This window comes from Micromys minutus (assembly GCF_963924665.1).
Source record: "Micromys minutus genome assembly, chromosome: 29".
NCBI lineage: Eukaryota > Metazoa > Chordata > Mammalia > Rodentia > Muridae > Micromys > Micromys minutus.
The window spans coordinates 1,456,952-1,480,013 of NC_137964.1; the positions used below are offsets into that span (position 1 = coordinate 1,456,952).

Sequence of the window (23,062 nt, forward strand, 5' to 3'; positions counted from 1 at the left end):
AGAATAGCACCCGAGGCTGTGACTCAGTCAATAGAATGAGTACCTACTGTGCACACAGCTCTGAGTCGGGCATAGTGGGGCAAGCCTACAGCAGCATGAGGATCAGAAATCAAGGTCATCTATGGATACATTGTAAGTTCAAGGCTAGCTTAGGCTACATGAGATTTCAACTCAAAACCATACAGACAACTAAACACCAACCATAAGAATTATGTGTGCCACAGCCCCCACCAGGAGAACTGGCCTTGGTCTTGAGGATAAAGACAAAAGAAATGATGACATTTTATCCTGTTAATACTGCTAATTTCATGGCTTCTCTGTGACAGATGAGGCCGTGTTATCTTAATAATACAACCAGGCGAGTTAGAATATAAAAATCATGTTGGACAGCGAGCTGTAATTTCATCCTATGCTGAATTCAGCCAGTGCTGCCGCATCGCCCAAGGCTCCTCTGGGCTGTCAAGCTGAGTGACAGGTCTCACGGGCGATAAGCAGGACACAGAGGTCAGTCAGCCTTCTTCCAGAGGCCCGAGGCCTAAGTCCTTCTGCTCACGAAGCCTCACATTCTTCCCCATAGTGTTACTCAAACTTTATGTGGTTCATCTCACAGCCCAGCAGGGCAGATTCATGTCAGCTCAGTTTTCCTTCAGTTTTAAAAACAATTTTAAGTGTGTATGTGATGGTGGGTGGGTCTGTGCATGCGTGCAGTGCCCACAGAGGCCAGAAGAGGGCACTGGTTCTAGGCATTTGTGATCCACCCAATATGGATGCTGGGAACTGAACTTGGGTCCTCTGCATCAAACACTGTTACCCACTGAGCCATCTCTCCAGCCCAAAGTTTCCTTTAACTAACCTCTTCCATCCCTGCCTCTCTTTCTTCTATATGATGGCGCTGCTGTAACCAGGCAGTGATGTAAGGAAGGTTCTGTTAGGCTAGTGGTGTGAGGGGATACAGTCCATCGTGGCAGAGGAGTGGCTGAAGGAGCAGAGTCTGCTTATTCGCATGTTGGCAGAGCAGGAACAGAGGGACTGGGAAGTAGGACTGGCCTGTAAACCTCTAGCCTCTCCCTAGTGAGCCACTTCCTTCACTGAGGCCCCATCCCCAAAGCTCCCACAACTTCCCAAAATACTACCATAGGTTTTGACCAAGTGTTCAGACACAGAAGCATGGAAGACATGTTTATTCACAGCTCAGCACTGGGACTGAACTCAGAACCTCATGCATGCTGGGCAAGTAGAATTGACCATTGTTTAAAGCATACCACCACTGGTGTAGTTAAATATGCAAAGGCAGTGACTCTCAGGAACAGCCAGCATTTACTAGCGGGTGTCTGAATAAGCTTTGGATGATCTTCATTTGTCTGACGTACAGGCTATACCTAGGGTGTGAGCTACAGGGAGTGTCTGACTTGCTGTCATCATCGAAGGCCTTGCAGGGAACAGTTGAAATATCTGCTCAGAAAAGAAGAGAGTTTGTGGTGCAGGGACTTTCTCTATTTAGTAGTTAGTCTGAAACTAGAGGCAGTGCCAGTAAGACCTGTGGGAGGAAGGGAGGGGAGGGGAAGGGGTAGGATGGGGGGTGAGAGAGAAGCCAAAAGGGAAAAGGAAGATCCAATTGAGGGTGGAAAGAAAGCAGGGTGGGGGAGGAAACAGAAAGAGGGGCGGAGAGAGTAGAAAATAATTGGAACAAAGTCCTTGGGCAGTAACCTCATGTCACGGTTCATGGACACCTATGGTGTCCCTTCCTGATGCTGTTACCCTTTGATGCTGTTCCCCATGTTGTGCTGACCATAACATTATTTTCATTGCTACTTTATAAATATAGTTTTTTTACTGTTATGAATCATAATGTAAATATCTGATAATGTAGGATAACTGATGTTCAACCCCTGTCAAAGATCATTTGACCTCAAAGGGGTCACGACCCACAGATTGAGAGACGCCCTAGAAGCTCCTAAATCCACATTTTCTGGCCACAGCTCTCAGAATCTGCAGGTTTGCAGCAGGGCCTAGATGGTTGTGTTTCATGCCACCTCTGAGGTTAACATGAGGACCCCTCCAGAGGCCCAGAGTAGAATGATGTAATTCCAGGGGAACTAAAACCACAAGCCCTGACTGACAGCTCTAAGGGAGATCTCTGCCCCTAGAGGACTGTCCGTAGCTCCCCGAGGAAGCCATAGCTCTCCACACAGTTACTGATCTATGACTACAGAAGGTTGTGCTGCCTGGAGGAGCCATCACTGTCTCCAGGAACCCCAGTAGATTTCCTGAGTTACAGCTCACAGCTTTAGAAAGAAAGGCAGATAGATGCAGGGGAGCTATGAGCATGTCCGAAGACATTCCATTTGGGATGGCTGCTGAACTTGCTTTTATGTCTTTAGTCCTTTGGGAGAAGTGACCAAGGACAGACTGGGCTCTTTCTGCATCCTTGTTCCCTGGCTTTGATCTGCCTTCCTGTTGAAAATATTAGAACCATCACTTTCTTACAAGACATGGAGAACATTGCAAAAAGGTACAGAAGAGGGACCTACGGAGATGGCTCAGTCAGTAAAGTGCCCTCTGGGAAAGCAGGAGGACCTGAGTTCGAACCCCGGCATGTACATTTTTGAAATCCATTGTGGGGATATACACTTATAATCTCAGCATTGGGGAGGCAGAGACCGGTGGATCACTGGCTAGCCAGCTTAGCCTACTTAGTGAGTTCCAGGACCCAGTGAAAGACCATGTTTCAGAAGACAAGATGGAGGCTATATGAGGAAACACACATACACACACACACACACACACACATACACACAATCCTTGGATTAACAGAGAGCCACCTACCTCCCAAGTGCAGGGTTAAAGGCATGCATCACCATGCCCAGATCCCCTCTCCCCCAACACCACCACCCCTTTTTTTTTCAGCACAAATCAGAAAAGAACCTAAGACCTGTTACTTCAGCAGGTTGAGCTAACTTTAAGGACTGCCCTTAGGAGTACAGATTTTAGCTTCTAGTCAATGGGGAGAAAATGTCCCCAGAGGCCTTACTTTGAGTATCTGGAGGTGGCAGCTTCCTACAGGAAGTCTGGGAGGAGGCTAGGCTGGAAGCCAGCTCTGCAGAATAAGGCTGTGGCCCTCACTCTTCCTGGAGCTATGAGCCAGTGCCTGTCCTTTCTCCAGATGGACCAGGGTGAAGTCACCGCATTAATGAAGGCCTCTCCTGCCATAACCATTCTTTCCTTTGAGAACACTGCCTGGAAGGACTTACTGGCTACAGCTCTTTTCTTGTCTCTCTTGGGGGAATATTTCAGTTCCATTGTCTTCAAGTATATGAGTCACTTCTAATGACAGTCATTAGGAGAAAAGGAAGCAAGGGATCTGGGAACACAAGAGGCCTGAGAAGAATGGCTAATGTTTTAATAGAGCTCTGGGCAACAACAGGCATCCATCCAGGCCTGGGATAGAGAGGCAGAGCCAGAGGTGAGATTCCATGGCTGCATAGGCAGGGGGCTCAGGTGAAAGGGTTGCTGAATTGGTTTCTTATTTTACTGTGACTCAAGACTTTGTGTACGAGGGACGGTGTAGATGTGAGGCTTCTCTGGAGGATTACAACCAACAGAATGAATGTATGTCACAAAGGGTGTTTATCAGATATGGGCTGTTGAACCAACAATGTTTGTCTGCATGCTGAAGAGGCCGAGAACCAGTAGCTGCTCAGCCTGTGAAGCTGGAGATCTCAGCAATCCTAACCTGTCTCTGAAGGCCCGGGGGACTCAGGGGGGAGCATCTCTAGTTCCTGTTGGAAGGGCAAACAAATTAGGTTCTGATGTCAGCTGGAACATCGGTGGATGTCGCTGTAACATAGATGTGGTGACTAGCAAGAAGGGAAGACAGGCAGGCAAAATCAGCAGCCCTTCCCTGATTTACATGTTTAGGTCTGGGTAGCTTCTAGAAGGTATCCACCCCGGAAGAGAGTCTTCCTTCATCTTGTTAATTCTTCAGAGAAATTCGGGAAAATGTGCTCACAGTTCCACCCAGAGATGTTTTTCCTAAGATATGGTCAAGTTGTCGGCCAAAATTAACTTTTACAGACAAGAAGCAGCTTCCTTGTTGGCCCACGGAGATGAGGTCTTCCCTAGTGTTTGGTGCTCTGAGACCTCCCCGAGGCTTAGAGAGAGGCTGTGGAATGAAGGGCAGGAACAGGGATCAAAGCGAAGGTGCAAAAGCCATCTCGAAGCTTCAGGAAACGGCTCTTACTTAAATGATGCAGAATGAATTTATCGAACATCTGTTCCTTGGCTTGTTTCAGAGAGGTGAACATGTGGCAGGAAAGCATGCCGGAACTGCACAAGCAGTAATTGGGGCTGGTGGAATGCTAGAGCAGAGTCACCCAGACTGCCGTGGAGAACTGGGCAGAGAGAGTCTGCTCTCCATCTCTGTGACAGAGCATTGTGAGAAGCCAGCTTAGGGGGGAGACTCACGTTGCCTCGTGGTTTCAGCTCACAATAGCTTGACCCTGGTGCTTTGGGGTCATGGTGAGGCAGGACATATTGGTGTGGACTGTGTGGTGGAGCAGAACGATTTACCTCTGTACAGCAACCAGGAAGGAAGGAAGGAAAGAAGGAAGGAGAAAAGGAAGGAAGAAGGAAGGGAAGGAAGAAGTAGGGGAAGGAAGGAAGGAGGAAATGAAGAAAGGAAAGAAAGAAGGAAGGAGAAAAGGAAGGAAGAAAGAAAAAGGGAAGGAAGGAAGGAAGGAAGGAAGAGGAAATGAATAAAGGAAGGAAGGGGCCAGTAAGATAAGAAAGGGAAGGTCCAAGAACAGCCTCAAGGTTTCTTCCCTCCTCCTAGTGTTACCAGCCTGGCAGAAATAAATGTATTCCAGTGAGACCCTTTAGCACATGCAGTTTCAGGAGTCCCAGTAGGAAACTAACAGAGCTCCAAGAGGGGGAACCCTCAGTCACTTCCCAGCAGCCCTTGACTCCTCCTCACCCTTTCTCCTTCTTTCTTCCCCTTTTCTTTTTTCTTTTGACACACACCAATCTTGTTTCATTTTTGTTTGGTGTTCATTGTGTGTGTGCATGTGTGTATGTGTGTGGGCATGTGCCTGCATGTGTGCTTGCGTGCATGTATATATGTGTGTGCATGTATGTGTGTGTGTTGCATTTTTTTTTACATGCACATGGACACAGAGGCCCAAGGTTAATGTCAGTAATAATTCCCCATTACCTTCTCACCTTATTCATAGAGGCAGGACTTCTCAATAAAATCCAGAACTCACCAACAGGGCTAGCCTGTTTGCTCTGGGGAATCCCATCTCTGCCTTCCAAGGCTGGAACACAGGCAGGCTGCCAAGCCTTTTGTTTGTGAGAATGCTTGGAATCCAAATACTTTAGCCACTGAGCCATCTCCCCAGCCCCGTGTTGTCCTTGTTTCTGTTGCTGCATACAGACCAGCACCAAATGGAGAGGTTTGGAGCACTAACCATTGTGTTGTATGCCTTGTTTTCTGGGTCAAGAATCAACAGCACCATGGACAGGTAGCTCCTAATATTAGAGGCCAGGGGCAGTTACAAGTGGCTGTGTTGGCAGTGGCTAGGAAAGTTTGTTAGGGACTTTCTTCTATAGCCCCCATGTGTGGCTTCTCCAGAACAGTGTCTGTGAACTTCACACATGACCCCATCCCCAGACTCCCAAAAAGCATGTGCCACAATCTCATCAACATCGTAAACATGAATCTCTTCTCTTGGGTAGGGGGATGACTCGGTTTGCTATGCAAGCACAAGGACCTGAGTTCAGTACTTCAGAGCCCATGTTAAGCAAAACACCCAACCAGGCTTGGCAGCTCATGCTTGTGATCCAAGCTCTAGAAGACAGGAATAGGTAGTCCTCTGGTGCTTAGGGGACAGCCAGCCTAGCCTGCCTGGCTACTCCAGGCCAATAAGAGACCCTGCCTCAAAACACAAAGTATGCAACACCTGAGGAACAACATCTGAGCTTGTACCTGTGCCTTAAATGCACACACACACACACACACACACAGAGAGAGAGAGAGAGAGAGAGAGAGAGACTCAGTGTTTTTATGAGTACTTATTGATACATTTGAGATAACTAGTGGTATAATTTTCCTTCAGTCTTCTTCAGTGTCACATTTTAGACATTTTCAATCTACTGTTGCTACAGTGGTTGATACAAGGTAGTCACATGATCTAGGCTTCCTAATCCTGCTCCTTTGCATTCACACATCCAACCATCCCTGTCACTGGCAGCCACTGTCTTCTCTCCTAGTTTCTCTTTGGTGGATTATCAAGTAGAGGAAGGAATTCAATATGGAGTCTTCTGAACTGGCTCCCTTCCAGTAGTACAATGTATGCAATTTGTTGTTTGTTTGGGGACAGGGTTCCATGTAACCTTTGTATGATGCTCAGGCTTGCCTTGAATTATTCATTCTCCTGCCTCCTTCTCCTAAGTGCTGGGATTACAGTACAGTATGTTTGGAGGCCACACGTGACCGTGTGTTGAAAGCCGTTGGTTCTCCATATCGCTGGTCATATTTCACCCATGTGTATTAGTTGTTCTTGTTGCTGTGATAAGAAAATACTCTGAGAAAAGCAACTTAAAGTTGACTTTTGCTCACAGTTTGAGGTTACCCCCATCATTGGGGGGGTCATGGCAGCAGGAGTGTAAGGTACCTGCTCACATTGCATGCATAGACAAGAAGCAGAGAGGTGAGTTCTGTTGCTCAGCTTGCTTTCTCTTTGTTTATCCAGCCCTGGATCCCTGGGATGGTGCTGAGGTTGGGTCTTCCCACATCTGTTAACCCAGTCTGGGAACCCTCTCACAGACTTGACCGGGGTCACCTTTCTCAGGTGATATAGATTCTGTCCACTTGGAAATCAATAGTGACTGTCACCCAGGGGTGCAGCACCATCTGTCCTTGCTCCACCAAGTGGGGCTGCCATGTTCTGCATCCAGCCTTATGTAGCCTCTGGTTCTGGCTCACCTCACAGAAGGACCTTGGAGCACTATGCCTGCATGCTGTCAGCTAGCCCTGTGGCACACTTTCCTGGTAGTTTGAGAGTGATAGGCTTGCACTAAAGCCTATGTGTGAGCCATTCTTTATATTTTGATGGCAGTGTCCAGGATTTGTAGAATTATGTGTGTTGTTCTGATTACCAATTGGTACCTGTGTGACTCATTTCTGGAATTCTCTGTGGCACTGACATTGTATCCATTTGTCTCACAAGGTCACCTATTTTAATTACTATAGACTTATGCCATCTTTAATTATGTAGCAAAGTTTATCCAGTTTTTTTTCTTTCAAAATTGGTTTGGCTATTCTAGTTCCTTCAACTTTACTCTGTAAATTGAAAATCTCCTTTTTGATTAAAATCCTTTTGATTAAAAGTATCTGGATGTGCATTTGATGGACTCGTGTTAGCTTTGGACTGCTTTGGAGTGGAGAACAGTCCCCTTGCCTGTCTGATCTCCCAATCCTTTGGTATTGGTCCCACTATGTTTAAAGCTCCTCTTTAAGTGGCCTTGTGACTTTCAGATTATAGATCTAACACATTGACAGATTTATATCTACTTTGTGTTTCTATTGCTACTTTAAATGTGGGGGGAGGTCACATGTGTGTGCAGAAATGTGCAGATGCCAAAGGTCAACCTTAGGTATCATTCCACAGCACACAGTCCTCTTTGTGGTTTGGGGTCTCTCGCTGGTTTGGTGAGACTGGCTGCCTAATGATCCCTAGAGGTCCTCCTACCTTAGTAGGCACTGGGATCTGAACTCAGGCTCTCACACTCTGTACAGCAAGCACTTCATCAATGAGCCATGTCTCGCTTATTTTTAATTTTCAATTTTTCATTATTTAACACTTGTGTTAAAAAACAGAATTGATTTGTGAACTTTGGCCTTGCAGCCTGTAATCTTGCTAGCTTCTCTTAGTCTAGGCGCTTTCCTGGAGTTGACGTGATTCTCTAGGCACATAGTCACACTGCACCTCTCTGTCTGTTTGCCTCGTCCCCTTTTCTTGTCTATACTGGTCCAGACTTGCAGAATAGAAAAGCCGCACAGATGTCTTCCATCCCCCCTTGTCCCTGATCTCAGGGCAGCATCTTTCAGACGCTCATCTCAAATGAGATCACTGGCTGCAGGCACGGTATAGATGCCTTTATCAAGTTTACCAGTTCTTTTAAATTTCCACTTGCTGGGGAGGTGTCTTTTTTATTTAATCGTGATTAGATCTTAAAATTTATCAAATGCTTTCCCTAACCCTATTAAGATTGGGTTTTCTTCATTCTGTTGGTTTGGTACTTCCCCATGATTGATAGTCAGATATTGGGCCTCTGTTTTGTGTTTATTAGATAAATCCCACCAGATAAGGCTACATTACCATTGTGATGTATTGCTAACTCTGGTCTTTTAGTATTTTCTTGATTGTGTTTGGAACTTGTATTCATGAGGGATCATTGTCTGTGAGTCTCTTTTCTTGTCTATAATGTTATTTACTTATTCATTTGGGTGTCTGGGTAATAATTCTCAATTGCTTAATTATTCTCAAGTGCCCAGTGGAATTCTTCTGTGAAACACCAGCATATCTTACCTTTGCTCCTCTGTGTGTGAAGCATCCCTGTTTCTCCACCTGAAGCTCCTGAAGGGTCAGCCTTTGTTGCCTTAGTAAAATTTTCCCAGCCCAGCTGCACACTGGCCAGTCCCTCCCTCCCTCACCACCCTTTCCCCCTCCTTCCTCTCCCCTCCACTCTCTTTTCCACCCCATTTCCTTCCTCTCACATCCCTCTTCTCTCTTTTCATCTCTACACACACACTCACACACACACACACACACACACACACACACACACACTCACACACACTCCTTCCTGTCTCAATGAGCAGTCCCTGCTTTTCCTTTCCATCTCAATGTGTGGTCACCAGACGGGTCTCTTCAGGACTGTGAGCTATAGAGAGTCACAGTCCCATTGTTCACCAGACTTTACCTCACTCGGTGGCTCTGAAATCCCCTCCAACAGGCTTTCTCCCAGACACAGCCATCCACAACGTTCACAAGGTATGTCAAGGAAAATGGAGCAGTTTCCTTACAATGTGTGGAAGGAAGCACGTGGGGAGGCCATGGCCAGGGGCAATGGCAGATGGCTGGGAAACAGTCTGGAAGAGTCAACTGAGAGACTCAATGGATCCTGATTCTTTCATCTCTGCCCAAGATGAGAGGGTGAAGGTCTGGGCACATGAAGTTATTTGTGTGTTTTTCTGAGGCTCTTGTCTAACCTAGACTACTACATAGCTGTGGATAATCACCCTTCCTCTTCTTCCCCAGAGCCCAGATAACAGGCCTGTAACATCTCATGCAGCCTATGTGGTACTAGATTTGAACCCAGGGCTTCAAGCATACCAGGCAGTGTTCTACCTGGTATGAACACAGCTGTAGAGTGGCATTCCTAACCTGACTATGCACCACCCTGGGCTTTGTAACAGGATATGCTTCTGTGTAATATAATTATATCATGCACCCTTTCTCTCTCTCCCTCCAAACCCTCATATGTCCTTGCTCTTTTTCAAACTTAGGACCCTTTCTTAAAAATTAATTCTGTTCATATATATTCCAAAATACATAAATGCACCCTGCTCGGTGCGTATAGTGTTATTTGTATATATGTTCTGTGGGTTGACCATTCGGTATTGAATAATCAGTAGATGTTGATGTCCCAGGGCAAGATTGTATCTTCCAGTCTCAGCCTTTAGTTGCCTGTAGTTCTTTGTGTATGAATGGACTGTAATATGCATAGGAGGAGTGTGATGGGTTTGAGCCAAAGAACAAGCCAGTGAGTACCATTCTTCCATAGCTTTTGCCTCCAGTCCCTGCCTGAGTTACTTCCCTCAGTGATAAACTGACCCGGAAGTAAAGCCAAATTAATATTTCTTCCTTTAAGTTTCTTGGGCAGCTGGGGCAGTAGCTCATTGTGTAAAGTTCCTTCCATAAAAAGCACTAAGACCTGAGTGTGACCCCCAGAGCCAGTCATGGTGGTGCATGCTTATAATCCCAGTGCTGGGGAGACAGAAAGGTAGATTCCCAGGGCTCACTGGCTGGCCAGCTTAAGCTAAGCAGAAAGCTCTAGGTCCTCTTAAATATCATCCCTGGGAACCTGTATCCAACAACAAACAACAGCAGGAGCTGGAGCTATGGCTTAGTGGTTAAGAACACTTCCTGTTCTTACAGAGAACTCAGGTTCATTTCCCAGCACCCATATGGCAGCTTAGAACCATTCATAACTCCAGTTACAATAAATCCAATACCCTCTCTGGTCTCTCTGGACACCAGGCACACACATGGCACATAGACATTCATGCAGACAAAACATCCACACACGTAAAGTAAAAATAAATACATCTTTTTATGTGGCATACAAACAGACATTCATATGTACAGAGGACTCTAGTTTCCTTTTCATTGGTATGATACACTATGACCTAAAATAACTTAGAAGAAGAAAGGGTGTACTTGGTTTTATTTCCAGGGCACAGTCACTGAGGGAAGTAATTCAAAGGCAAAACCCACAGAGAAATGCTGCTCACTAGCTCATGTTCAGGTAGCTTTCTTATAATACAAAATCTAGGTTCCCTTGCCTAGGAATGGCGCTGCCCACAGTGGGCTGGGCTCTCTCTCCTACATCAGTCAAGACAACTCCCCACAGACTAATCTAATCGAGGTAGTTCTTCAGTTGAGGTTCTCTCTCTTCCCGGGTTGTGTCAAGTGAACAATAAAACCTAACTGGGAAGAGAAAGGGATCTTGGAACATAATAGAAAGTGGAAGGCCATTCTAGATGAACTCTTGTCTTTGCCATGTTGATCTGAGGTGGCAATAGAGGTAATTGAGGAAACAATAGAGATTTAGTGTGTTGTCCATCTCCAATCTGTGGGATGGGAATGTTGTCTAGTACAGCTTTTGCCTCTGCACTCAGGAAGCAATTCTCCCACAAAAATGGATCAATTCTTCTTTGTTTTCATACTAAGATTAGCTTGTGAGACACCTTCCATCTGTGCCTTGATTGCTCTGGATTCCTGAGTGGTAACTGAGGTTTCTCTTTTGTCTCTTCTCCACATGGGGCCTCCTGTTATCTCTGCTGCCGCCTTCCCCGTCCATATGGGAACAGTGCCCACTGCACCCCCCCAGAATGTGCAGGCAGAGGCTGTGAATTCCACCACCGTGCACTTCCTGTGGAACCCACCACCCCAGCAGTTCATCAACGGCATCAACCAGGGATACAAGGTACCTGGCCTGGTTTTGGAACCTCCAGAGGGAACTCATGGGCTGTATTGATCATATCATATCATACACTAAGTTCCACCCTTCCTATTTGGCCAAAAACCCAGGGCATCAAACACAGAGTACTACAACCTTAGTTGGGACACCATTTGTCCTCTGTTTTCTCAACTTTGTCCAGGCCAGAAATTCAAATGATCAATTGATAAGAGGGTAGAGAACAGCCTCTAGTCAGAGTAATGGACTTAAGGGAAGGCCAGGAGATGGGCCAGTAAAGCACTTTCCATATGCACATGAGGACTTGGGTGGTCCCTCAGAACCTATAAAATGAAAAGATCCACACGTGCCAATGCACCCATGTAATCCCAGAATCAGGGAAGCAGGGACGGGGGATCCTTGCTGGCCAGCTGGCCCTCTTCAGTCAGTAAGCTTCAAGTTCAGTAAGAGACCCTGTCTCCAAAACTAAGATGGAAAATGATTGAGGAATACACTCTGGGCTTCACATGCATGGTCACCCATGGACACACATATACATGCATGCCAGCATACATGTGTGCACATTCATCATCACACAGACATACACAACTGTGGGGCACACATATATACACATGATATTATACACATATGCATACATTCATCTCTCTCTCTCTCTCTCTCTCTCTCTCTCTCACACACACACACACACACACACACACACACACACACACTGGAGTCAGCATGTGTCCAACACTTCTTAATCAAGGGCAGGGATTCATGGGAAGAGACTGCTGTCCAGCAGAGTCCAGGGTGCAGGGTGTCTGCTCAGTCTGGGTGAATGAACAGACCAGCAACAGATTCTGGTAAGATGGGCTTGGATGCATCGCAGAAACACTGTTTCTTTCCTTGATGTGAACTTCTCCTAGTTGGACCGGGGAGTCTGACTTCATTGTGCACAAGTGGGCTCAGGAGCCCCTTAGCAGGAGTCTCATGAAGTCCTTTCAGAGAAGGATGAACCACTAGTGCTTGCAGCTTCAAAGGTTGTTGTCTGTTGGGTTGAGCTCCCTCTAACACTTGTTTGTCTGTGATGAGGCTCAGCTAGGAAGGTGCCAAGCCTCTGCTTCTTCCTCAGAGGTATCTGAAGGCAGATGCTTTTTTGAAAGGAACTCGTACTGATCAACCCGAGACTTGTCACTCTCGACTCTTGTGGCAGGTCTGAGCGGTGAGAACGCTGCGTGCTTCTGACGCCTGGCTTGTCAGTTTGATCTGTGTAGATGTGCTGTGTCCTGTTGTCTACTGCTTTCAGAACCAACCAGTGCAGGAGATGCATCGTGTCAGAGACTAAAACTCTCCACACGTATTTAGCACTGCCTAAGCAGAAAGCAGCTTCTTCCTGAAACATGCACTGATGCACACATGCACATGTGTGTGACCCCCCCAAGTGCATGCACACACACACTCTCTCACACACACACACACACACACATACACACACACACACACACACACACACAATTTCTTGTTTTGTTTTTAAGACAGAATTTCATGTAGCAGTTGGCTCCAAACTCAGTATGTGCCTGAGGTTGACCTTGAACTCCTGATTCTCCAGTTCCTACCTCCTTAGTCTTTGAATTATAGACACATAGCATCATTTTGGGTTTATGTAGTACTGAGGTAGAACTCAGGACTTCCCTCATGCTACCTAAGCTTTCTACCAACTGGGCTACATTCCCAGTCCCTGTATATGCCCTTTATTTAAAATTTCTAACTTATCTCCTAAAATCTCTTCCAGGAACTAGTATAACATAAATTATAAATTATTAAGATTACTCCTATTGAATTATTTTAAGTCAGGGTAGGCTTCTATCTGGAGAATATATGTGTTTATCTCCTCATGCTAATTAGTTGAATTAGCAAATGATGTCATCTTTGCTCCTCACTGTTAAAAAAAAATCCATGTTCAGTAGCACCTAAGAGACAATAGAGATATAAGGAAGTGTCCATTACTCTTACAAGGTTAGCAGCCACTTCATTCATATATATAAATATATGCATGTGAATGGACAAAAATGTATAGGCATATTTTAAACTCAACTTTTTTTGAAATGGGATTATAAGATATAATAGTATGTATAGTCAGGCCTTACTATCTCAGCTGCTTGGGAGGCTGAGGCAGGAGAACCACAAGTTCAAGGCCATGCTGGGAAACTTAGATTTAAAAATGCAAAGAGTGAGCAGGAATATAGGTCAGTGGTAGAGCCCCTGCCTAGAATCCCCCAGTGAGGGGCTGGGGTGTGGCTCAGTGGTAGAGCCCCTGCCTAGAATCCCCTAGTAAGGGGCTGGGGTGTAGATTAGAAGTAGAGTGCTTGCTTTACATGTATAAATCACTTGTTTCATCCCCAAACATGAAAAAGGAAAAAAAATGATGTGGCATTTATGGATTTATTGAATTGTGTGACTATGCTTTCTTTAAAGACACACTTATTGTAAAATATAATTTTGATCAACAGCTAAGTAAAGAAATGTGGTTTAAGGGGGTCCTTTTTTAACCCTTTCCCCAGCTCCTAGCGTGGCCAGCAGATGCTCCGGAGACTGTCACTGTCGTCACTATTGCTCCTGACTTCCATGGAGTTCATCACGGGTACATAACAAACTTGAAGAAGTTCACGGCCTACTTCACCTCCGTCCTGTGTTTCACTACCCCGGGGGATGGGCCTCCAAGCACACCTCAGCTCATGTGGACCCATGAGGACAGTGAGTATCTCTCCTTGTGTCTGAGCCTATCCTCTCAGGGTCTACTGAGGAGCGGAGGTCATGACATTCCCTGTACCGGTCATAGTGCAGACAGCACCACAGCAGGAAGCCTCGTAGCTCAGGGCACCTGCCGGGCAGTCAGTGTGTCCCTAAATCACAAAAGGGCAGGTAACCCATGGCATGTGGAAGGGGCCTTGTTTAAAGGCAGGGGCTTTGGGGATAAGAGTGGAGAGAATGCTTCCATTGTGTGTGTTCATAGAGGGAGTAGACCTACTATGTTCAGTCCTGCTGAGCTTGGCTGTCCTTATTCAGACCCTTAATTCTAATCCCCTCACTTTATGCCTGGTTGCCAGCCATGCCTTTGCACCCGCTCTTTCTCTGCCACCCTGGGGCTTTGCATCCGGCCCCACCTCCTCCCTGGACACTGGCTTTCATTATCCCTGCTCGGGGAGTTCATCACCGGTACTTAACAGACTTGAAGAAGTTCACGGCCTGCTTCACAGCCGTCCTGTGTCTCACCACCCTGTCTGCTCTCAGGCAACTGTTGTGTCAAGGACACAGTGTCTGGTGAACACGCCTGAGGGAGCAATTATAGGCACACACCAAGACCACAGGCGGAGGCACGCCTGGCTGGGCACATTGGTATACACTTATGCTCACACTCACGAGGCCGAGGCAGGAGGACTTTGAGACCTGGGATAAAGAGTAAACCATTTTCTCAACAACAAACAAAACAACAACAACAACCCCCCCCCACACAACAACAACAAACAAAACCCCAAGGAGCCTCATCTTAGTCATCTACAATGAAAACCAGTGAAAAGCACTATATTTCTCAAGTGGGGACAATTGGGGGAGAGATAAAAAGTCATGCATCAGGTATCTTGTAGCTATTTAAAAACCTCAAATTTTGAGCTCAAAACACTTGAGGAAAATTGCCATAATATAATGTCAAGTGAAAAAAAAAAGTTAGCAAAATTACCCGATACCATGTTTAGCATAATACATTTATTATTTTGAGACTCATTATTTCTATATAGTCTCTGCCTTTCTGTCTCTCTGTCTCTGTCTCTGTCTCTGTCTCTCTCTCTCTCTCTGTGTGTGTGTGTGTGTGTGTGTGTGTAGGTTTAATATCTTTCTCAATCACTTCACCTTATTCTAAAAACAGGTTCTTTTCCTGAACCTGGAGCTGCCCACTAGGCTAGGCTGGTTGAGCAGTGAGCCTCTGGAAACCACCTGTCTCTGCCCCAAGAGCTGGGTATCATAAATGTATGCAGGGCACCAGGTTTGGTAAAGTGGATCTGAGCGTAGAACTCACCTCCTGGGACTGATTTAAAACAGTTGCTAGGCTAGTGAGAGAGCCTGAGGAGGGATCCCCAGAACCCACAGAAATGCTGGGTGAGTGTGGAGGCTTTCTGTGATTCCAGCCTTAGAAGGCAGAGACAGAGGATCCACAAATCAAGTCAGGTAGTAAACTAGCCGTGTGGGCAAGCTCTGGGTTTGTGTGAGAGAGCTACCTCAATGAATAGGTTAGAAGGGCATTGAGAAGGATTCCAAGCATCAACCCTGGGCCTCTACACGAAAGTGTGCAAATGTAAAACACATACACTCACAAACTCACACAGTCACAAGCACACACATTCACACAGTCACAAATATACAAACATACTCACACACAATCTCAAGCATATACACAGTCACAAATACATACTCACAGAGCCACAAACATACATCACAAGCACACATACACTTGCTAGCACATATATAAACACACATGGAGACACACACTCACAAAAACATACATACAGTCACAAACATACACATAGTCATAAACACACATACACTTGCTAGCACACACATACACACACATGCAGACACACTTACAAAACACACTCACACAAACATACAAACACACATTCCCACCTGCACATGTGTATGATGTTCCATACATGCAAACAGGCAGACAAGCATACATACAGCCACACACATATGTTAAATTAGAAAACTGAAAAAGAATATAATAAAATAAAAATTAAAACTTAGATCCTCAACCGAGACCTCTTCCCTGCCCTTGAACTGCTCTTTTTAGTAGGCAGGTGGCCTCTTTGTCCTTTCTAGGAGGATGGCATGCCCTCATGAAGGTGGTGTCGAGGGTAGGGTTGCAGTTGTCTCTGGGCACAGCTTGTTTGGGCTGAGGCCCTGGCAGTTGGCCGCTGCCATGCCCCAGACATGCGCTCCACTGAATGCAGGCCGTCTGCAGAGCCCAGTGAAATGGGAGCACAGCAGAGGACAGAGGCCGTACAGAGAAAATGAAAGCTAGACATTAACAGAGTTGAGGACAGCACAGTCGGGCAGGAACGGGAAGCAGAAACGCTGGGAATATAAAAGGAGCAGAAAGCTGCCTCTGCCGAGCCATCGATCACAGAACAAACCACATCAAAAGCCCATCAGGACGTCTTTCCGGACACTTGTGGTTGGGGGAGGATGACATGGCCCTGACAGCAGCCCATTTTCCATCTTCCACTGAGCAAAGTGGCACTGTCAGTGTTCCAGGCCCCCTGTGAAGGCTCTGCTGATCTCATCCCATGAGTGCAGCTTCTGAGGCTGTACCTGTTTTAAAATTCATAAGTTGTGTTAGGATTTTGTCATAGTTCCAGAGAGGAGCGAGGTACAGGCTAGTTTGCTTGTGTGGCAAGGCCAATGGGAGCAGAAAGCAGCCTATGACCTCCTCTCTTGAAGGCCAAGCAAGAGCCCCGACCTCACCCAGAGGCTTCAGTGAGTCTGTTCCCAGCAGGTTTGCAAGGGAGCCTGTGGTAAGGAGGCTCCCTTCCTGGCCAGAGCAAGTCCTCAGCTGACAGGAGTACAGGGCAGTGTTTGGTCTACTCCAAACTCCCTTTTCCCTCGTAGGCAGGATGTTATGGTGCAGGCCTTTTGCTGCACTTTCTCTTGCTGCTGAAAACACCCTTGGGAGGGAAGATTTCAAAAACTAGACTTCTGGGTCAGGTGAGCAGATACTGCCCTTGGCCCTCGGCTTCATTTCTGCTTCCCATTAGGTCCATGATGCCCTGAAAGCCAGATTCCTGGCCTCCTCACTGGAAGATACTAGTCAAGTACTCTTGCAAAGCCAAACCCCTCACTTGAGGACTCTAGGCAGGGGCTCTACCACTGAGCCACACCCCAGCCCCTCACTGGGGAATTCTAGGCAGGGGCTCTACCACTGAGCCACACCCCAGCCCCTCACTGGGGGATTCTAGGCAGGGGCTCTACCACTGAGCCACACCCCAGCCCCTCACTGGGGGATTCTAGGCAAATTATTCTATTATGGAACCACACCCAAAATTCCTTAATGGAGGGTTCTAAAGAAGTGATAGTCTACCAAGCAACTGATTTTTTTCAGCTCTAACCACGCAGGTTATTTTACTGGATTGGATCAGAGAGATAGGCAGAAGCTGTGTCTGACAGTCCTGTGGCTGCTTTTCTCACCTCCCTGCTTGTCTGCATGGAACCAGCAAAGTAACACACTCAAGAACAGAGATCGCGGCCTGAGCACCTGGCCCCTAGTCCAGACTGTGTGCCTCCTGGTGTTTCTTTTCTCCAGGCTTCTGCTGGCCCTGTCTTGACACTTTCTTTCTGTAGCTAAAGCTCTCCATACTGTTCTGATCAAAGAGCTCCAGGCTTCCGTGTTAACAGACCTCTTTATTTTTAATTGGTAGAGCCGGGAGCTGTGGGGCACCTGAGCTTCACGGAGATTTTGGACACCTCTCTCAAGGTCAGCTGGCAGGAGCCCCTGGAGAGAAATGGCATCATTACAGGTAAGCAGCCCCTCTGGAAACAGAAAACAGGAAGCACATCCTAACAAGAAGGGGTGGCCTTCGTGTCAAACAAAGCTGCCAAGAGTGTACCCAGGCCTCCTGGGAGTAGCTGACAAGTCTTCCTGGCTGTGTGGTGGCCATAACCCCGAAGGTGGGGGCTGCTAGGAGGCGCTGCTTTTCTTCTTGTGTTGACAGCAGCCTCAGAACAGGGAGTTTGTCCTCTGCCTCAGACGCTGTAGTTCCCTTTGGCAATGAGAATCCACTGGTTTTTGATACCTTTCCCCATGTATTTAGCTCGCAATGTGGTAGTGTACTGATATATTCTAGCCAAGTTATAGGTAAAGAAACTGAAGCTTCTAGATCCTGTATTCCGCAAACATACCTGATGTGTGCATGTGGGTTAGTTTCTAATGACCTGCCAGTAGGGTGATGGCTGCAATGCTGCCATCTTCATCCCCCACCTTCTGTCATGAGTTACAAGGCCAGAACACAGCCTGGAACTCCTGGCTGCAAATCCCATGTTCCGTCCCTGCCCCTGAGTGAAAATCTAAGGCTAAACAAAGGCCTGGGGATGAAGGGCCACAGGCTTGAAGGGGTCAATGGCCCCTTGATCTCTGAGTCAAGCTCAGGGTGAACTGTACATGGCTGTCCCTTGACGATAAACCCCTTTCCATATGGCAGTGGGCTGGGGAACTGTTCAGTTTCATAAGACACTTTCAGAGGAGGCATTCAAGACAGGGTTTCTCTGTGTAGCCCGGCTGGCCTTGAACTCAGAGATCCATCTGCCTCTGCCTCCCAAGTACTGAGATTAAAGGAGTGCACCACCCACACCAGGGTCATCACAAGACTCTGTTGATATGTTACTATGGATTGACACTGGAGCTTCTCCACGCTAGGCAGTAAATCCCTGATTTCCTCCAAGTTACTGAAGACAGTGCATGTTCTTCTACTGAGCTGTGTCTGAGAACTGAGCAGACCAGCCATGCTGTGATAAGAGGCAAGGTGTTCTGTGGTTGCCGGCCAGACTGTGCAGTGGGTCCCCGCCTTGTGTGAGCATCCTAAGCAACGCCAATCCTCAACACTGCAGCAAGCTGCTTCTCTCTCTTTGACTGGCTGCCCATGTCCTCTACTCCAACTGCATGGCAAGGACTCTGAGGGTGAAGGCCCTTGATCACACAGCTCAGAGGTGGCCCTGGGAGCCATTTTCCCATCTCTGTAATCGTGCTGGGACTAAGATATAAACTGTAGTCCTCTTCTACCTGGAAAATCCCTTTTCCCTACCCACAGCCCACAGTAGGTTTCCCCAAACCAAAGAAACACCTACCAGCACTATATCTAACTCCAGATGACGTCTGTATGTATGTACCAGAAATGTAAAAATGACACATTTAGACACAGTACACGTGGTACTGGGGAGCTGACTCAGTGAGGACCTGAGTTCAATTCCCAGAACCTGTTTTTAAAAGCCAGGTGAAGACATGTACTTGTGACCTCAGTGTTGGAGAGACAGAGACAGGTAGGTCCTTAGGGACTTCTGGCTAGCCAGCCTAGCTTAATTGGCTAGATCGTGACCACTGAGAGACCTTCTTCTGGCCACCGCATGCACACAGCTGCATGAACATCTGCATATACATTCAATACATACAAAGTTGAAGAAAAGCATGTGTGTCGTGTACTCTGGCCACCTCCTGGGCGCCACCAAGCTGCTCGGTCCACCCCTCCCCACTGGGTTCAGCCACCTTGCTTCCTCCCTCCCGAAACTGGCTCGTGAGGTAGGCTTGGCCAAGGGACATCCCAGACTGTCGCTGCAACAGGGTCACTGGCACTGAGATCTCAGCAGTGATCCTGGCAACCAGTCAAGACACTACCCAGCATTTGTCCCCCAAAGCCCCTCACAGTGCTTCTCAGACCACATAGAGGGCCTTGGACCCCGGCCACTGAGTGAGCTGCATGTACCTGTCCCTCTGACTGCCTGTACTGGACAGTACGCTCCATCTGGAACCAAAGATGGCTGCTACTCGGGGGAGGCATCGGAGCCCAGATCCGCTGTGAATGGTGCTTCCTGTACAGGAGAGCAAATCAGAGCATGTAAATAAGGGTGCTTCCCGGAGCCTGGAGCAAAGGAGGTAAAGCTGGGGCGGGGGTAATAGACAGGGACTCAGCTGGCAGCAGAGACCTGATGTGGGTTAGTATAGCTTTATGTTAGAGGGCAGAAACAAATGGGAACAGAGATATAGATGGTGCTGCATTCGTGTGATAGGAGCTCTGTGGGAAGTGTGTGTGTGTGTGTGTGTGTGTGTGTGTGTGTGTGTGTGTCTGTGTCTGTGTGTGTATGGTATGTATGTGTGGATGTGTGGGTGTGTTGATGTGTGAGAAAGAGAATCTGTTCATGTGTATACAGATGTGTGTACATATTGTATGTGTAGAGACCAGAAAACATCCTCAGTTGTCTTTCCTTAAGCACAGTCCACTCTGTTTTTGCTTTAAAACAGGTTTCTCATTGGCTCGGAGCCTCCCTAGACTAGGTTTACAACAGATTCCATACTTTTTATGTGGGTGCTGGGGACTGAACTCAAACTCATGCTACAGAGCAAGCTCCTTCCGGACCAAGCCATCGCTACGGCCCCAGGAAGGATGTCTGTCTAGCTCTAATCCCCAGGACCCATTTGGGGACTGAATCAGAGCCTTGCTCATCACTGATTCTGAAAACAGGGTTTAAGAGTGAGAGAGGCAGCCAGTCCCACATTCCAAGGCATGTACTGTACTCTAGAAACTGGCCAAGACTCTTTGGTAGGCATCTTAACCCAGAAGGGCTTCCTCACCCCAGATCCACACCCCGCCTCTCCTGAACTCCCACACCCTTCCTTCTTGTTTTATAGCCTGGGGGGAGACCCATGGAGCTGTGCCAGCATTCCATGGCTGAACGCTAGTTGCCAGGGCCTCAATTTATGATCATTTGCTCCTGCCAGCTAATAGTGCCTAATGAACTCATTTTCATACTTTATTTAAACAAATACCTGCAGGCCTGAGCGGCTGGCTCGTGTTGATGATGGAGCCTGACCCTCAGAGCTCGGTGTTTCCCAGCTGGATTCTGCTGGCCTGCTTCCACCTGTCCTCCGCTGAGTAGACGGACCGCCCCCACTGTTAGAGCTTCGGGCAGACTGGCTCACCCCTCACTGTCTGGCCTGTGCTTCTGTCCACTCCTACCCACCCTGTAAAACCCTGTGTGCACACAAGCTGGGGTCAATGCCTGCTGTTCTGAGAAGCACCATAGCAGGGAAACTCTTTCAGATTGAGAGCGAACGGCCGTCATTAGCTGGGTACCATCCAGCCCTCCCCCTCCCCTGGGACACCTACATTTAGTGCTGCTCACTCCATCCTCCACGCCCTGCCTGTTGGTACACACCACCCCCAAAAGCATGAGTCTTCCCTAGAACAAGCCTGTAGTCCCAAGAAGGACAACACTGTGGGCTGAAGATGGTCCAGTCAGTGAACCTGGTTCCCCAGAGCCCATGTGAAAAGTCAGGTGCACAGAGCACACTTACAGTTCCAGCACCAAGGAGGTGGAGCCCTCACAGAAAAGGTGAAGTCTGGATTCAATGAGGCATGCTGTCTCAAAACTTAAGATAGGAACACACACATGAGTACATTGAGCTCCAAGGACAGCGCCGGGGCGAGCGAGAGCCTGATGGGCACTGGGCGACTGTACCTCACGGAGGAAAATCAACTAAACATGGGCAAAGGAGAGCCTAAGAAGCCGAGAGGCAAGATGTCCTCATATGCATCCTCTGCGCAAACCTGCCGGGAGGAGCACAAGAAGCACCCGGATGCTTCTGTCAGCTTCTCAGAGTTCTTCAAGAAGTGCTCAGAGAGGTGAAGACCATGTCTGATAAAGAAAAGGGGACATTTGAAGATATGGCAAAGGCTGACAAGGCTCTATATGAAAGAGAAACGAAAACCTACATCCCCTTAAAGGGGAGACAAAAAAGAAGTTCAGGGACCCCAATGCACCCAAGAGGCCTCCTTCAGCCTTCTTCTTGTTCTGTTCTGAGTACCGCCCAAAAATCAAAGGTGAGCATCCTGGCTTATCCATTGGTGATGTCGCAAAGACACTAGGTAGGGGAGATGTGGAATAACACTGCCACAGATGACAAGCAGCCCTGTGAGAAGAAGGCCGCCAGGCTGAAGGAGAAGTACGAGAAGGACATTGCTGCCTACAGAGCTAAAGGAAAACCTGATGCAGTGAAAAAGGGGGTGGTCATGATTCAAAGGAGCAAGAAAAAGAAGGAAGAGGAAGATGAGGAGGAGGATGAAGAGGATGAGGAAGATGAAGTTGAAGATGATGAATGAGTTGATTCTAGCTCAGGTTTTTTTTTTTTTTTTTTTTTTTTTTTGTCTATAAAGCATTTAAATCCCCTGCACACAACTCACTCCTTTTAAAGAAAAAAATTGAAGTGTTAAAAAAAGAAACACACACACACACACACACACACACACACATACACACACACACCAAAGAAAAACTGCTTGCAGACAGAACTGGCCTTTTGAGCCTAGGTCAGGGAATGCCAGCATCCACCTCCCCCTCTTTCAAAGGCATCATGGCTATAAACAGTCCACTGCTCAAAGACAGCTTTGGAAGACAGCTAAAGGTTTTTTTTTTTTTTTTTTTTTTTTTTTGTGGCAATGTGACCTTTATGGTGGTCTGTCTGTCGGAAATGATGCTTTATCAGCCAGACCCTCAGTGACCACCCCCATTCCATGCCTCCATTTTATTTTGTGGTCAAAATAAGAAGGATCTTTGAGCAAGGGCGTCGGAGCACCTGCCCGAGTAAATTGCCCATTGTGCTCTTGTTGTAAATTGCTGTATCTCCCACTCTTCCCCTGTAAACTCTGATTTATGAGGGCCAGGATGCAGACAGACAGTCTGTGATTGGATGTACTACTCTCTTGTAGAGAATTTACTCCAGATCAACAGAAAATTATTTCTGAAGCTCCCGTGGTCGTTAGTCTCAGTTAGCAGGGCCATTCCTAGCAGGTCGGAGGCACAGTTGAGGTAACTGGGGAACGTTGGCTCTAGGCAACTCCTTCCTCTGCCCCCTCCTCCACAAGCTGAACATGGGTGAAGCGCTGCTGGCCAGAGCTGCCGGCATCCACCACACACGTTTCTAAGGCTTGTGTAAAGGGAGGAGCTTCCTTACACACCAAACACTACTGCTCTCCCTGTGGCTACATCCACCATGCAGTTCATCAAA

At 47.3% G+C, this 23,062-nt stretch overlaps 1 protein-coding gene across 1 annotated transcript in view; it reads left to right on the top strand.

The window, feature by feature from the left end:
* The window catches only part of SDK1 (sidekick cell adhesion molecule 1), a gene marked incomplete at both ends in the record, with an annotated part of 923,105 nt that overhangs the window by 739,109 nt on the left and 160,934 nt on the right, over positions 1–23,062 (top strand). The window contains 3 exons of the mRNA XM_080940510.1: positions 11,156–11,271; positions 13,803–13,995; positions 17,709–17,807. Coding sequence (XP_080796636.1) covers positions 11,156–11,271; positions 13,803–13,995; positions 17,709–17,807 — 408 coding nt within the window. The remainder of the gene's footprint in view (positions 1–11,155; positions 11,272–13,802; positions 13,996–17,708; positions 17,808–23,062) is intronic.